Source organism: Onychomys torridus, chromosome X (assembly GCF_903995425.1).
Source record: "Onychomys torridus chromosome X, mOncTor1.1, whole genome shotgun sequence".
Classification (NCBI taxonomy): Eukaryota; Metazoa; Chordata; class Mammalia; order Rodentia; family Cricetidae; genus Onychomys; species Onychomys torridus.
The window spans coordinates 112,370,561-112,388,309 of record NC_050466.1 but is presented as its reverse complement, the minus strand read 5'-3'; the positions used below and the strand labels follow the sequence as shown (position 1 = coordinate 112,388,309).

General features: G+C 34.3%; 1 protein-coding gene across 4 annotated transcripts in view; it reads right to left on the bottom strand.

Annotated features, from left to right (window-relative positions):
- Window positions 1-17,749, bottom strand: part of Diaph2 (diaphanous related formin 2) — a 747,093-nt gene that overhangs the window by 525,825 nt on the left and 203,519 nt on the right. For all 4 annotated transcript variants that reach the window (XM_036175402.1, XM_036175403.1, XM_036175404.1 and 1 more), the window contains 4 exons: window positions 15,982-16,056; window positions 15,829-15,898; window positions 12,642-12,778; window positions 11,393-11,501 (listed from right to left, as the gene is read on the bottom strand). In XM_036175402.1, coding sequence (XP_036031295.1) covers window positions 11,393-11,501; window positions 12,642-12,778; window positions 15,829-15,898; window positions 15,982-16,056 — 391 coding nt within the window. The remainder of the gene's footprint in view (window positions 1-11,392; window positions 11,502-12,641; window positions 12,779-15,828; window positions 15,899-15,981; window positions 16,057-17,749) is intronic.

Genomic DNA, 17,749 nt, shown 5'->3' with positions numbered 1-17,749 from the left:
AATAAGTTTATAGATAGCATATCCACACATGGCTGAATATTTTAAAAAGTTGAATGCAGAGTCTCCTACATAAAATAAGTAGGAGATGATTTAAGGAATTAGTCAAACAAGGAAAGGCAACAAAAGTGCCATTTATTGCTTACCAGATTCTACAAGATATATCATTAGTAACATAACAACTGCAAACTAAAAGTGACAGAGAAGTACTTTTAAAGACATACTTACTAGAAATATAAGAAAAAAAGTTACTTTTTCTCATCTATGTTACAATTATGCCTTTTCTAGAACAATAACTTAGAAATTACAAATTAAATTATCAAAACTATCTCAAATTAAAAATTAAATCTAACACCTGTCGGAATGGCTAAGATCAAATCATTGCAGATAGTTTAGGTTGAAGAGGATATAGAGCAAGGGGAACACTCCACCATTGTTGGTGGAAGTACAAACTGATACAGCTACTTTGGAAATCAGTATGGCAGTTTCTCAGAAAAATGGGAATCGATCTATGTCAAGACCCAGCTAAACAATTCTTGGGCATATATCCAAGGAATGCTCAATCATACCACAGGGACACATGCTCAACTATGTTCACAGCAGCATTATTCATATTAGCCAGAACCTGGAAACAACCTAGGTGCCCCTCAACTGAGGAATAGATTAAAGAATTGTGGGACATACAAACAATGGAGTGCTACTCAGCAGAGAAAAACAATGACACCATTAAATTTGCAGGCAAATGATTGGAACTAGAAAATATCATCTTGAGTGAGGTCACCCAGACTCATAAAGACAAACATGGTATGGACCAACTCATAAGTGGATACTAGAATATAAAGCAAAGTGTAACGAGGCAACAACCCACAACTCCAGAAAAGCTAACTAACTGGGAAGACCTAAAGAGGGACACATAGACCACGCTGGGAAGGGAAAATAGATGAGATTTCCATGACTAAACTGGGGATGAGGGGTGGGGAATGAAGGGTAGGGGATAGAGAATGAGAACACAAGGGAATGGGATGGTTGAGCTAGAACAGAGAGGAAGGGGAAAAGCAATGAAAGAGATACCATGATGGAGAGAGGTAATATTGGGATAGAGAGAAACCTGGTGCTAGGGAAGTTGCCAAGAATCCCCAAGGATGACCTCACCCTAGACTACCAGTAATAATGTAGAGGGTGCCTGAACTGAACTGGCTTGCCCCAGAGATCACACTGGTGAATACCCTGTTATCACAGAACTTTTCTCCAATGACTTAATGAAGCAGATGAAGAGATCCACAGCCAATCACCAGGCAGAGCTCCAAGAGTCCAGTGAAAGAGAGAAAAGAGTGATTCTATAGGCAAGTTCATCAGGGTCATGATGGGGAAACATGCAAGGATGACCAAACGAAACTAGAGGAGACACATGAAAGTTGGATCAATGGCTCTGGAGCCTACATGGGACTGACCTAGGCCCTCTGCATGGCAAGACAGTTGTGTAGCTTGATCTGCTTGTGAGGCCTTCTGGCAGTATGATCAGAGTCCATCTCTGGTGCATGATTGGGCTTTTTGGAGCCCACTACCTATGATGGGACACCTCGTGCAGTCTTGAGGTAGGAAGAAAGGCTTTGACTTGCCTCTACTGGATGAACCTCCCCATGGGAGACCTTGGTTTCTTGTGGGTGGGAGAGGAAAGTGGGTAGGGAAGGGGAGGCTGGTGGGGCTGGAGGAGGGAAGAGGGGGATCTTTGACTGATGTATAAAATGAATGAAAATTTTTTATTAATTAAAAAAGGGGGAAATAAAGGTCTATGACTCACAAATACTGGGATTAAAGGCATGATTATTTCAAGAAACACAACACATTATTATAAAATACCATTGTCTGGATCCAATATAAAAAATACAAATAGCTAAATGTAAAAACCCAAACTCTTATCATCTCTATTATTTTATTTTTATAAAGTACCAGACAATGTATTAGGTGCTTTACATAATTTACTATCTAAAGTCACTCTCATAGAAAACATGAGATGAATATCACTATCACTTTCACACATGAAAAAGTTGCAGCTTAAAGCAGATAAATAAGTTATGTAAGGTCAAATAGCAAAATAAAATTATATTTCTAAGTTATATTATTTTACTACAAATAGAAAACAATTCCAGAATGTTTCAGATTCTTAGAAACTCGACACATAAATTCATGTAAGAACAGATTTTAAGGCTGTATAAGGTGATAAAATTTATCTGTTGCATCATGTTTCATGTTTGCTGAAATATGAACATCTACATTATAGCTATACATTAATTATAAAAGCATGAAATAAATTTAACAATATGTAGTCTAGAACAACAAGAGGTTACCAAATATATAAGGAAATTAAAATAAAAATACCAAAAGGAAAAAATGAGGCTTGGTTTGGATTATATCCTATTCCATATATATCCCATGAAGTAACATATAGAGAACACTCCATCATCCAAATTAATGGCTTCTCTTTCCCTTTTGCAGTCCATCACGGTGTTCCATATTCAGTGTGAATGTACATTCAAACACATACAAATACATGTATACAGGTTCACATACATGAACACCACAGAACTCTACTATTCAAAACAGGATTTTTTAATCACAGATTAACATTAATAAGAACTGAATCAAGAACTCAATTCTACTAGCTATAGTCTTGAAAACTACATGAGATTTATAGGTCCAACTTTGAACAATATGGATAAAAAATATACTGTAAGGAAGTTTGACTGAATAACTGCATGGAAAACATTAAGGAAAACAGTGTTCTGGCCCTTTAGAGCTAAGCTCAACTAATTACCAACCTCATTCCCAAATAATGAAAGTTTCAAAACTTTAATGTTCAGCTTCCAAGGATATCAATATTTAGAGATGTAGCAGAACTATATTGTCCTCTTAGAGAGCAAAATCAATCTGCTTTTAAAATACTCCAAAAGAAGTAAACAACCTAAAATACTCTGGCCCAACTTTTTCATATATGGGTAAAGAAATAAACCTATAAAAATGTAGTGACCTCCCTGAGATCACATAACTAATATGCCAAAAAGAGCAGACAAGAACCTCTTACTGTAGTACCAGCGTCTTTCTACACATTTCAATGTGCCAATAGGGCATTGCTAAATATAAATTATCTTCACCTCATGCCAGAAAGAGCACAACTGTACTGAAATTGAATATCAGAAATTGAAATATCCAGATTCTTCATTTTTTAGAATATTTTCATGGCTTTAACATTCAAAATGGTTTCCCATATTTATTTACGCTTTTAATATACAGCCATTGAGAAACAAAGTGTTAAAAAAAATCACAAGAACTCAATAAATTTTGTTCAGTGAAGACAAATATGCAGGGTCAGCTAATAATTCATATGTTAAAATAGTAAATATAAGCAGTGCCTTTTCTTATTGTTTTTGACAGGAAAGTTTTACATTATCTACATTTTATTCATATGCATTTAATCACATATTTTATAGCATTTAATCACATATTTATATATATATTTATATAATTAAGTATATATATGTATATATATATATATATATATATATACATACATACATACACGCTTGCTCTTGTTTGAGAGCATATAAAATACATTAATAAAAATGAAATACATATGAGCATCTTCACAAAACAACTGTGAAAACAAGAGAAGCTTTTATTTAACTAATAGGTTTCAGAAATTGCAAACATTTCTCTGCCTATTTGATCACAATTCATAGAGTTATGGAGTACAGTAATTGCCAACTCTAGGGCATTCTCAGACAGATTATCCATATTGCCATTAGCTGTGACAAATTGCACTTTTAAAATTTTATTGACACTGTCACACATTTGACCTTATTAAGTGCTCTGTTGACATTAACAAGGTCTTTCTTTATCCTAGCCACAGCAGGAGTTAGGGAAAAAGATTGTTTAAGTCAAAATAAGTACTTACCAAGAACTATACAAATATACAGGCCAAGTTAATTAAGTCAAGAAATGGAGAAGGATTTCAAGGCAAAAGAAGTGATTTATATACAAAGGTACAGAGGTAGAGTGAAGAAATTGCACAAAGTGGACATAAAGCACAGGGAAGTATGAGTACATCAGAAAGTGTAAGCAGGAGACTAGTGTAATGTACAATTAGAGAGAATGCAGGAAGCAGATGATGAAGTCCTTTTATTCATTCCCTTGGGAAGGAGAAACGCAAAGACTAGATTTTACTCCTAGAGGTCAGAAAAAGCTTTTGAAGGATTTTAAGCAGTGATGTGACAAAATGGCATGTTAGAACAATGTGGAAGAGGATTTAAAGGGTTAGAATGAATGGTGAGAGATTTTTTTTAAGTCAGAACAAAGTCTAAAATAAAGAGAATTCCCTGACTTTAAAACAAACAAACAAACAAACAAACAAAAAAACTGGCAATAGCATAGTGACAGAGAGATACTATGCCTACAAATAAGTACAAAATTAACATAGTAGAATCCATCATGTACTTGACTGAAGAAATACAAGATTTATAAAGTAAAGGGTATATAGTAAAGGTGGATTTGAAGCCAACCATGACATTTTTGGTGTAATTTAATTGTTACATAATGATCAAGAAGGAATAGGAGAGAATGGTAGGCCATGGTAGGAGAAGGAATTAGATTAGAGAGGTTAAGGATTTATAACAGCAAGATGAACACAGGTAAAGGTAATGCAGAACTTGAATAATTGAATGCAAAGAGCTTAGACAAACACATATCCTGCTGAACTCAAAAATATGGATAAGACAGTGGACAAAATGAGAAAAATGAAGAACCAAAGGTCCCAAGATCAATCTTTCTCTCATATATGTAAACCTATGATTTTCATTTTCATAGATGTATATGGGGACACAGATCCTAAATTCAGAAAGGGGTCCAGGAGAGGTGAAAAGGCTATTCTAAGAGGGAGGTCATTGAATATATTTGATGTGAAAATGAAATGGGAGATACTGAGAGAAGAAGAAGGACATCAACATAGGATAGAAGCATGAGGAAAGGGGAGAGGAGCAGAAGAGAATGGACAGAAAAAAATATGTATGAAAATTTCAGAGTGAACCCAATTAATTGAATTTATCATTATTTTCAAAGACCTCAACATAAATCCAGTTACTCTGAACCTGATAGAAGAGAAAGCAGGAAGTACTCTTGAACCCATTGGCATGAGAGATCACTTTCTAAATATAACACCAGTAGCACAGACACTGAGAGAAACAATCAATCAGGGGGACCTGTTGAAACTGAGAAGCTTTTGTAGAGAAAAGGACATGGTCAACAAGACAAAGCAACAGCCTACAAAATGGGAAAGGGTCTTCACCAACCCCACATCTGACAGAGGGCTGATATCCAGAATATATAAAGAATTCAAGAAATTAGACATCAAAATGCCCAACAGTCCAATTAAGAAATGGACTATAGAACTAAACAGAGAATTATCAACATAGGAAGTTCAAATGGATGAAAGACATTTAAGGAATTGCTCAACATCCCTAATTATCTGGGAAATGCAAATCAAAACGACTCTGAGATACCACCTTACACCTGTCAGAGTGGTTAAGATCAAAAACACAGAAGACAGCTTATGCTGGAGAAGATGTGGAGCAAGGGGAACTCTCCTCCACTGCTGATGGGAATGCAAGCTTGTACAGCCACTTTGGAAATCAATATGGTGCTTCCTTAGAAAATTGGGAATCCATCTCCCCCAAGAACCAGCTGTAGCACTCTTAGGCATATACCCAAGGAATGCTAAATCATACCACAAGGACATTTGCTCAGCTATGTTCGTATCAGCTTTGTTTGTAATAGCCAGAACCTGGAAACAACCTAGATGCCCTTCAACTGAAGAATGGATAAAGAAAATGTGGTACATATACACAATGGAGTACTACTCAGCAGAGAAAAACAATGACATCATGAGGTTTGCAGGCAAACGGATGGATCTAGAAAAAATTATCCTGAGTGAGGTAACCCAGACTCAGAAGGACAAACATGGTATGTACTCACTCATAGGAGGATACTAGATGTAAAACAAAGATGACTAGACTGCTACACAACTCCAGGGAAGCTACCTAAAAAATGGGACCCTAGGAAAGACACAGGGCTCACCCAATGACAGAGAAATGGATGAGATCTACATGAACAACCTGGATGACAGTGGGAGTAATGAAGGGCAAGGTCTGAAGGAAAGAAAGCTTAGGGGAGCAGGATATCCCAGCTGGATCATGAACAGAAAGGGAGAACAAGGAATAACAGACCATGATAAATGAAGACCACAGGAGAACAGGAATAGGCAGAGTGCTGGAGAGGTCTCCTGAAATCCACAATGATACATCCTCTGTAGACAGCTGGCAATGGCCGAGAGAAAGCCTGATCTGAACTAGTCTGGTGATCAGATGGCCAAACACCCTAACAGTCGAGCTGGAACTCTCATCCAATAACTGTTGGAAGTGGATGCAGAGATACTCAGCCAGGCCCCAGGTGGAGCTCCAAGTGTCCAACAGTTGAAAAAAAAGGAGGGACTGTAAGTGTGTGAATTGTTGAGCCCAAGATTAGAAAAGGCACAGGGACAAATAGCCAAATGAATGGAAGCACATGAATTATGAACCAAAGGCTGTGGAGCCCCCAGCTGGATCAGGCCCTCTGGATAAGTGAGACAATTGAATAGCATGAACTGTTTGGGAAGCATCCAGGCTGTAGGACCGGGACATGTCCTTAGTGCATGAGCTGGCTGTTTGGAACCTTGGGCTTACACAGGTACACTTTGCTCAGCCTGGAAGGAGGGGACTGGACCTGCCTGTACTGAATCCACCAGATTTAAATGAATCCCCAGGGGAGTCTTGGCCCTGGAGGAGATGGGAATAGACGGGAGGGGATGGGGGGAACGTGGGGGTGGGGTTGGAAGTAGGGAGGACAGGGGAACCCATGGCTGATGTGTAAAATTGTAACACAAATATAATAATAATAATAATAATAATAAGAAGAAGAAGAAGAAGAAGAAGAAGAAGAAGAGCAAAAAATAAATAAAAATTTGAAAAAAAATATAAAATAAGTTCTTAGACTCAAAAAAATGAGGGCCAAACATACACATAGGAATCTTTAGGTAAAAAAGAAACAAAAGAAAAAGGAGAGCTTAGTATCACGGAAGTGAAGGAGTGGGCATTTGGAAAGTCCACATCAATAATACCAAATAGTGCAAGAAAGCCAATGTGATATATTTTAAAGTAGTCTGCTCCTTTTCATACAACGAGAATCACTCTTACATACCATCATAATTATAAATACATTTGTTCAACTTTGTAACAGATTGAAAACTGAAGGAATACTTGAAGCCAAATTTTTTTTGTTACAATGAAAAAGGAAATCTATTGTCCAAATTTGTTGATACAATATCGATATATATATAAAATGTAGTATAGGCTTGGGACTTAGCTCATTGGCAGTTAGTTGTCTTAATTTCAGTAGTTTACTAAACTTCTAACTAGCTCTCCCTGGCTGCCAGGCTGTGTGGTCAAATCTTGAGGATCTTAATACATGGGTATAGAAAAAACCCTCTCCCACCCTTCCAACTTATGCCCTTAGTATGCCACAAATAGAAATCAGATTCGCAGCCTCCATAAGATAATGCCAGAAAACAGAAAGTTAGGTTCTGCTTAAAGGCCAACAGGTCTTTCTTGTCACAAAACTGCTTTGGTAGACTTCATAATTTCAATGACAGCTTAATGACAATGATTTTTACCTTAATTTCATTTTTTGGTCCTAATTCCAAGAGGATAACTATACTAAGTATATGTGATATATCTATGATATCCTTAGTGAAGCTATCATACATTATGAAAAATATATTTGGTGAAATGCTTTTGTTTACCATATCCAATTATAACAGAAGACTTTCTCCATTATTCTAATTTACTAGAAAACAGTTTAATATACAATAAACCAGGCTACCACACTTCTCTCCATAACTCCAGAAATCCTACAAAGACATGGCAACTTTCTGATTAATTCTAGCCTGAGAAAATGGGCTATTTTAACATATACTCACTGGATGTTAATCATGTTACCTTCTCTATCCAATAAAAGAATATTAAAGGTCAGTTTACTTTGAATTTTCCTGTCTCACTACATAGAAATAAAGTTTAAATGGATGTCTGTATTGTCTTCTGTCTCCTTTTGTAAAATAACTGGCAGAGTATAAGGGCCTCCATTTTCACATACTACAAGACCTTCTTGCCTCAATTCTAATTTAATATTGCTTCTCTATTAGAAAACATGATATCAGTGAAATTCTTATCTTTTAAGGCCAAATTCAAGTATCACCTCACCAGCTATTACTTCTATAATTATCAGATTTGCAGTGTAATTTAAATGAGATAACATATGTAAATTGTAATGTTATGTGGCATAGCACTTACAAGTGATATTTTTAATTTGGTACTTGTGGGAGTCCTATAATAAATGTAGTTTAGGTAGTCAAAGACATGAATTTTGAAAAAAGAAATGTGACCTTCACATGTACCAGGAGATTTGCTAGAACACAGTTATATATTAAGCTATGATAGCAACCGAAAACATGTATGGAGAAAATATGCATGTACATTTACAAGTATAAACACTTGTTGGTGAATATACACATATGAATACATAAGTAGATTAGTGTAAAATTATAATTGTTAAAGGTGAATGATTAAAAAAATTAAATATAGGAGAAATGTTCCTGGGAATTCAGAAGAGAAAAGATACATTAAAAACATAGAATAAACAGAGGCTATTCAGAGACCCCATAGAAAGAATGGTACCCAGAGAAGCAAAGGAAATAAAATTTTCAAAAAGGACATGCTGATCAATGGTGACAAGTAGCCACAATTGGGAAGAAATCATTGATTTTGAAATCAGAGGATCATTAAAGATTTCATAGGGCTATGAAAAAGGTAAGTTGTGAAAATTCATTTAGAAAATAAGTATAGACTTTTCTTTTAGAGACATATGCTTCATGATACAAAGGAAGATGAGAGGCTAGCAAGTGTAAAAATTCAGGTGCTACAGTATGAGAGACTAAAAAGTACAACTAAGCTGAAGGTAAGGCAATGAAGAGTGTCCACATGTTGATGTCATTTATTCCTGAAAGTAATGAAAATCCTATCCTAACTGGGCTAGAAAACATCTGTAAGAAATTGTTAGTTTAAAATATAATTAGTTCAGTCTTTGAACATAGTAACTTCATGACCTTCTAATAAGAGGTCTCAAGACACTACCAAAATAGAAAGGTGATTCTGTTAAAATACAACAGGAATTACATTTTTTAAAACAGATTTTAACTTTTGTCTTTAATTTCAGTATTCTGAACATATTTTACAACTTTTACTGGATATTTTCTCATTCGTATTAAATATGCCTAATAAACCCACTTCCCAATTCTTGGGGGAGTCCTAGGCTCTGTATATAATAAATTACTAAATTTTATAGCTCATTAAAAAGGAAATTTCAAATTGTAGTTTGCATATGTTTGCATCCATAATCAATTTCTTGAATATTTAGCAAGATGTCTATGATTTTTCCATATGGTACTTGTTAAACACTTGCTACTTAATCATTCTATTCTGTGCAGCACTATGAACTCTAGAGAGTGTCAGTAGTGTTTCATTGTCTGGGCTAAATGATTCTACAATGACAATGTCACTTTTTTGTGGAGGTGTTACTATAATGGACATACAATTCTAGGTGCATATATCAAAAACATTTAAGTTCAAACCATCATTCTAAACCTTAACAGATGTGTGATTCATAGAGATCACACAGCCTCCCTGCAACTCAGTTCCCTGTTCAGTAAACTGAAGATAATATATATAACACAGAATTGTGGCTGGAATTTCATTTAAATATTTTTAACTATGCAAATGTACTTGTCCCACAAATCGCAAACTGTTCCAAATGCAATGAAAACTTTGAATCTAAATAAAATACTTGAGTCCTGTTAAACTTTGTAAGTAAAATACAGGCTTATATGCATGTCTGGCAGTGAAAGCCAACACAGCAACAAGGACAAAACACTGGAAAAAACATCTAAAAATGCACACTTCAGCCTTTCCTTTGAAAGTATGAAATTTTATTGAGACTAAAATTAATAATATGAAAAACTGTGTCATATATAGGAAAACACTATGGGGAAAAATCTCAATTTTAAAAACACCAGTGCATAAGAACATATGATAAAAGATTATCAATATCCTCATCATAGTTGAAGTAGAGTACTTTTAAAAGATCTTTACATGTCTGAAGAAACATGCACAGATTCACACTACGACAGATTCTCTTTAGGTAATCCAATTTATCTGTAGACACAGTCAATACTTCATAACACAATAAAAATAAAATAAAAGTTGAATTGAATTTGATTCACATCAAGTAAAAAAATTTCATATGTATACTCACTATAAAATAACTTCAAAAATTAAATATAAAGGCAAAATCTCTTTAAGTAATGATACAACATTTTAAAAGATATTTCATGCAGTAGGTACACTATCTAAAACAAAGAGCAAGTTAATATCAAATTCTGGCTCTTCCACACCATGTCTACTTATACAAGTGATGCAAGCTCATTCTGCCTATCCACCTGATAGAGAAATGGATAACACTTAGGAAGCTGATTTAGTATAAGAATTAAATCAAACTATATAGGTAAAATGAAATGTGCCAGAAGATCATCTCTAAATATGGGAAATAAACATGACTTCTCATCCCTCAAGAACAAAGTAGCCTTTAATAAAGCAGACATTTCCTAAAATCACTAAAAACAATGGATTTTGTCATTTTAAAAATGAAATGTTTTTTTCTGGGCCTACAAAGTTTTCAGAGGGTCCTGGACACAGGATACAATTCAATCCCCTCTCACATTGGTCAGTCAAATTTATGATTGCTCTTTGAAAGGCACAACAAGAAGTATATTGAATTCTCATTTTTAATTGTTTGTTGGTTGCTTGTAGCCCAGAATAGCCAAGATTTTGCGACCCCCCCGGCTCAGATATCTGACTATTAAAAAGAGTACCATGCTATGACACCATACCTGACTATTCTCTTACATTTCTATAAAAGCCTCAAATTTTTATTAAATTAGTTAAATAGTACTGACTGAACTACTTGGACTTTGGCCCAGATTACTGCTAAAGCTTCAATTTCCCACTAATTATTATAATGCATAACATATTAATGATGGTGAAGAAGCAATTTGCTTAATTGTAAATGAATTTAAATAAACAAAAACTGTGAATAACAGAAAAAAAATGTACTTTTACATTCTGTCCTATTAATGCCAGTTGGTATAATGCAGGAACTCAAAATATAACTCTTTAAGTGATTCATGACAAAAAGACCCAACCTGGAGTTGTAATGCTTCATGGTTTTCTAGTCCTTCCACAATTGGTGAAAATCGTTCTCTGTTATTTCTTTCAGCTGCAGCAGTGATGGCACCCAAAAGTTTGTCTAGACTACAGACAAAAACAAAGAAAACAGAAATGAGAAATATTTCATATGATGAACATAGTTCATTCTCTATTTTATTCTTAGTGTTTGATGTTTATATAAACCATTGAAATTTTCACATCACTTACTTTTAATAGATAAAACATTCAAGTATTTGTAGTATATAAAATAGTGTTTTTAAAATATCCCTGTTATGCAATATCTAACTGGAGCTAGCTAACATACATATTACATCACATGCTAATTTTTTTCTGTATGAGCTGTTTGTGTTTGTGTTCCAAAGATTTATTTACAAACTTACACTTTGCTTTATTTTATTGGGTAAGTTCATTTCATGTTAAGTTATTATACAAGATAAAGTAAAATACAATGATACAATAATACAAAGGATCTAGTCAATTTAATTAAAGAAGCTAAATTGGGGTCTGGAGAGGTGGTTTAGCAGTTAAGAGCACTGGCTGCTCTTACAGAGGACCTGGAAAACCCAGTGGTGATTCACAACCAGCTGTGATATTTCATATTGCGAACTAAACTGCATAATGAGCAGTATAATGTCTATGCATGCATGGCAAGCACCTATGTGCATGGGCATGTGTGCATGTGTATCCACATGCGTGTGTGTGTGTGTGTGTGTGTGTGTGTGTGTGTGTGTGTGTATGTGTGTGTATCTCACATCATGTGTGTGTCTCCTGTGTTTCCTGAAATAACTTTTTGATCTTAACACATTTCCAATTGACTGTTATGTTCAGTGAGATAAAATTCCATTTATTTATTTTAGATTAATCTTTTAATTTATACAAATGTAATTATCTAATATCCAAAAAAGTAAAATACAAACAAAATAAGGATGTCAACCAAAAAGTTCTAAGAGCTGGATGGTGGTGGCGCACACCTTTAATCCCAGAACTTGGAAGGCATAGCCAGGTGGATGTCTGTGAGTTAGAGGCCAGCCTGGACTACCAAGTGAGTTCCAGGAAAGGTGCAAAACTACACAGAGAAACCCTGTCTCGAAAAAACCGAAATAAAAAAAAAAAAAAAAGATTCTAAGACCTACTACTATTTTTCTGCAAGTTATCAAAAAGAAAAGACACTAACTTCCCAGGTGTCATTTTTCAACACAAAAAATAGAACATGTCAATACTTACATGTTTTCTTCCCCAACAATGCAAATAGCAGAAAGTATTTTTAGTATTTCAGTCATCATGTTGGGTTGTTTGGGGTCAATTGCTCTTGCCAACAATAAAAGACTCCTCTCATCTCCTAGAATCCTTTGCAGTCCAAACTAAAAAAACAAATAAAACTGAAATGTCTATAGAATATATTTTTCATTTAACATAAACCCAAAATAAATAAAATTTTCAAAAAAATACCTTCACAGTGTTGAGATATCTAATTATGTAAATTCTCCTCAAATGCAGTTATTTACTTTTATTTTATTTGAAATGACTACATTTTAGAAATGTGTAGCTTGAATAAAAATAATTCCCATTATTCCTCAATGAAGTTTTTGAAAATATTTACAAGAAATGTGGGTACAATTCATATTTCTCTAACAAACAAGAACATATCAAACACATACTGAATGTATTTTTTAAAGCAACTTTATGTCAAGAGGTATCCTTAGGAAAGTCTGGAATTTCTAGTTAAGTTTTCTAATATATTTGCATCAAAAATTAAAATAAACACAGGAGACAAAAATGCTAAAGTGCTTCAAGTATACTACTTGTGCTTTTTGGAGCTCATTACCTAGGATGGGTTACCTTGCTCAGCCTTGATGAAGGGGGGAATGGGGGCTGGGTCCTGCCTCAACTTGGTATGTCAGACTTTGTTGACTCCCCATTGGAGGCCTTACCCTCTCTGGGAATTAGGGGGAATAGGAAGATGGGAGAGAGGGGGAACTGTAGTTGGTATGTAATAAATAAATGATATGGATTTTCTCTAATTTTCTTGCTCTTTTATATCATCTCTTAGGCAGCAACACCATCATGCACTTGGGTTTCCTTACATACAATAGTCACTTATTTTCTATGCATGAATCCAGTGTATATCCACATGTATTCACAAATGCCAAATCAAAAATTAACGGAAAGATACTTGTCTTGTCACCTTTGTCCTACAAACTTTATTTTCATTTTCTCATTAAAAGTTTGCTTCATTTTACAGTTAGTTCCATGGCAACATTACATTTCATTGGGAAACATTACAAGATAACATTTGGCAAAGTATCAAACATACGAACAGCATGAAGGTTCTTAATATAAATTCTAAGAGAAAAGGGGGCAAACTAAACTTTTTCTCTTCTTTACTTTTTCTTTCTTTTTTTTTTATTTTAGTTTTCTGAGACAGGGTTTCTCTGTGTAGCTTTTGAAGCCTTTCCTGGAACTCACTCTGTAGACCAGCCTGACCTCAAACACAGAGATCTGCCTGCCTCTGCCTCCCAAATGCTAGTATTAAAGGCGTGAGCCAACCCCTCCAGGCCCAGACTAAATTTCTTAAATATAACTTTACTATGGACCTTAATAAATAAGGGAACATGCAAACTTTTATAATAGTTTCTGATGTAAGTAACATCATTTCAGATGCAATTTACCTTTCTTGAATAGAAAATGTATTCCAACTTAAAATGAATATATACTGTGTGCTTTCTATTCAGAATGTCTGTTGTATGCATTGTTTTACATGCCTATAACTTAAAGGATTTGTTTATTCATGTGCAGAGGATATACATCCAAATCATTAACATAGCTTAACAAAAATTCCCATTTAGTTTAGAATAATTTAAATTAAATCATCATGTTCTTCAAAACTAACAAACACATAAGAAAAAGAAAGTGAGTCTTTACATATCTGAGTATCTCCTGTGGGAGTAGGGCTGTATAGGAAATCCTAATAATATAACTTTCTTTAGTCAGTATTTTAATTACAATTAGTTGTTATCCTACAAAACTAAGATAGCTGACAACATGAATCAATAAGAATATAGAACAAAAGCTCCCATAGCTGAATTTACAGAGGAGACTGATTAGCCACAGGCTATGTTATTTTTCAAAAGCCCTGTCTTCTTAGGACTGACAAAATGTGATCTTCATCTCTGATTTCTAGTATTGTGTTCTCTTTTTATAATGTTACTACTTTTATCAGTTGCAGAAAGAGGTCCTTCTTGAGCTATGGAGAAACAATGTTCTTTTAAATATATTGTTGTTAGTCATTAGATCCCGTGATATCTAAAGGCCAAAAGCACAAAAGAGAAATTCTGTACTATTATTGATGGGAGTTTTTCTAAGAAACTTCCAAATGGGTGAGCAAGATAGCTCAGAGTATAAAGGTACTTGATAAAAATGCCTGAAACCAAAGTTGGATCCCTGGGACCCACCTGGTAGAAGAAAAGAAGTGACTCCCTCAAACTGTACTCTGAACTTCAAATGCACATATTGGTGCAACATAAATACCCATAATTAAATGTAAAAAGATAATAAACTTGAAGAAATAGCAGTAAAAGTTTTGTGACGAAGGAGTTCATGAACAACCAAGTACCAATAAAACTATTTGCTGATTAATATGGGCACATGATACATACAGATAGTAATATATAATTGCATATACCAAAGAACAAGTGTTTTACAGTACTTAAATATACAGTATTGTTGCATTGATCATTAATAGCTATAGTTCACATTTAGCAAGTTCTTGGTTATTACTATAATTACTTAATTTCTATTAAGTATTTTGAGACTATTAAAATACCACCTAATAGTAATTAATGTAATTAAGCTAATTAATTAATCAAAGTTATTGTATAATACAAACAGTATTCCACATATACAAAAATGCAAGCTATTTTTCTACAAATTTCATTTATGATGTTAAATCACTGAAACTGAAATAACACTCTCATCAAATTAGCTGAGCCTTATCCCTACCCTTGAATTTTCCTTTTCAATAAAAAAAATACTTCACTCTCCATATGGAAATGGCATTCAACTTAAGACATTTAAATCTCCATACTACTAAGGTTTAAAAGATGCTTCCACAGTTAATAGTACATACTCATCATATAGAGAATCCAGGTTCGATTCCCAGCACCCACATTAGGCAGCTGAAGCCTGTAGCTTGAGTTCTAGGGGATCTGATTCCCTCTGGCCTCAATGTGAAGCTGCATGAATGTGGTGCACATAAACTAATATAGCAACATGTACACATAAATATTTAAAAATAAATATACCATGATATCACAAAAGGAAAAATATACCATCAAATTTGAGAGCTAAACTAATAGTGTTGGCATAATTGCTCTCTCCTTTTATAACAGAGGAATAAGTAAACACCATTTACCTTATTATTCATAAATGCTTTCAGGCACTGAATGAGTTTGTACTGATTCTTCTTGTCGATATTTTCTTGCCTAAGTTGGTGAGAAAAAAAAATTACGCTGTGCTTAAATTTTTTCACATTTATGAAAGGTTTTAAATGTTTATTTATTCTTACTGTTTTTTGTCCAGAAGCTTTTCCAGCACATCCAGTAAAAGTCCAAGTCCTTCATGGCCAAAGTTGTTAACCCAGCTAAGAATTGAAAAGAATATATATATATATATAAGTAACTTCATATATTTAGTACATTAGGTATTAAAATTAAATTGTTTTGTTTTCAAACATGATAATCCTTCCTTACTAATTATATGTGTTATTTCTTTATCCTCTGATAAAAGGCTTGACTCTGAGGATGACCTTAGTATCATCATCTAAATCCCAGAACTATCTTCATGGTTTCCTTGCCCCTATATTGCACTGCATAAGACAGTTCACCAGCTTCACATACTTAAGCCAGAATTTATGAGCAAAGTTTATCTTCCATTATTTCCACTGCCCCAAATCAACTCCTCCTCCACTCTTCAGTATTCTCTGAGTAACATCATTACCCTTTGGTTCCCTCAAACTTGAAATACTGGCTTAATTGTTTGACCTGCCATTGTCTTTCACCTTTTCATTTATTCTGCTCATTTTATAAACAGCTGCTGAACATCTACAAGGTAACACATATATATGTAATATAGATATAATGGGCACCATAACTAAGCCGTTATCCTCATGGAGTCTACTACCTAAAAATAGAGAGATAATAAATAAGTAACCAATTATATAACATCAGTGCTTTGCTAAAAAACTGAAATGCCTAGGATGCTTTTATTTAATATGTAACCAGGGAAACAACTTTGATAAGATACTACCTAAGCAGAACACTGAAGATACACAGGCTTACATATGTAGAAGGATTATCAGAAAACTGATTCTATATGTTAAATGCTGTGTTTTCAATATTCCAGAAACTCTTCCTCCTCCACCTCTTCTTCTCCTTCTCCTTCTTCTTCCTATTCTCCTCTTCCTCCCCCCTCCTATTCTTCTTCTTTTCTTCTTTCCTTCTACAGTGCTTCCTCTAAATGCCCCTCTGCCATTTTCATTGTTTACACTAAACCATAATTTACTACTAGTTACCTTTATCTTAACATGACTTTACTCAGTGGGGTTCTGTGTAGTTTCTTTGTGTGTGTGTGTGTGTGTGTGTGTGTGTGTTCATCTTACATTTAAAATATCCAACTAATAACATTTAACCACATTTCTCAGTCAAAAATTCACCTGGATTACCTCAACAATCCCTTAGCCCGATATTTTCATAAAGCCTCACTATACCTTTTCAGCCTGAGAATTCATACAACATTGGCCAAGAGAATCAGACAAATGATCATTCCTGGAGTTCTCTCTGAACTTCCTTTGTTAGCTTATTTATTCTTTCTTCCAAAAAAAAAAAAAAAAAACCCACACTATTATCCCTCAAAGCCTCCAAGTTTCAAATGACCATTTGTAAACTATTAACTATCTCTCCAGCCCATGGAGATCTTCAAACAAATATGGGTTCTTCTTTAAAACCTCTACACATAATCTTATTTCTTGATGTCTGACATGATTTTTATCATCTACCTTAGATTCATTTGGATTATAAATTCCATAAAGAGAGGGTATTTCCTCAGTCATTTCTCTATCATCCATTGCCCCATTAGAGTAGCTAAAATACAATATATGACATATTTGTAAACAAGAAATATTTATTAATTTAAATTTAGTACCTTTTGTAACGAGAAAGAATGGGCAATCTCATATTGCACAAGGATTTCACAAAACTAAATAAATACACATGCTTGTACAATAGTCATTAGAATCTCTACTACCTATATACATACAGAAATGTTACAAAACTGGG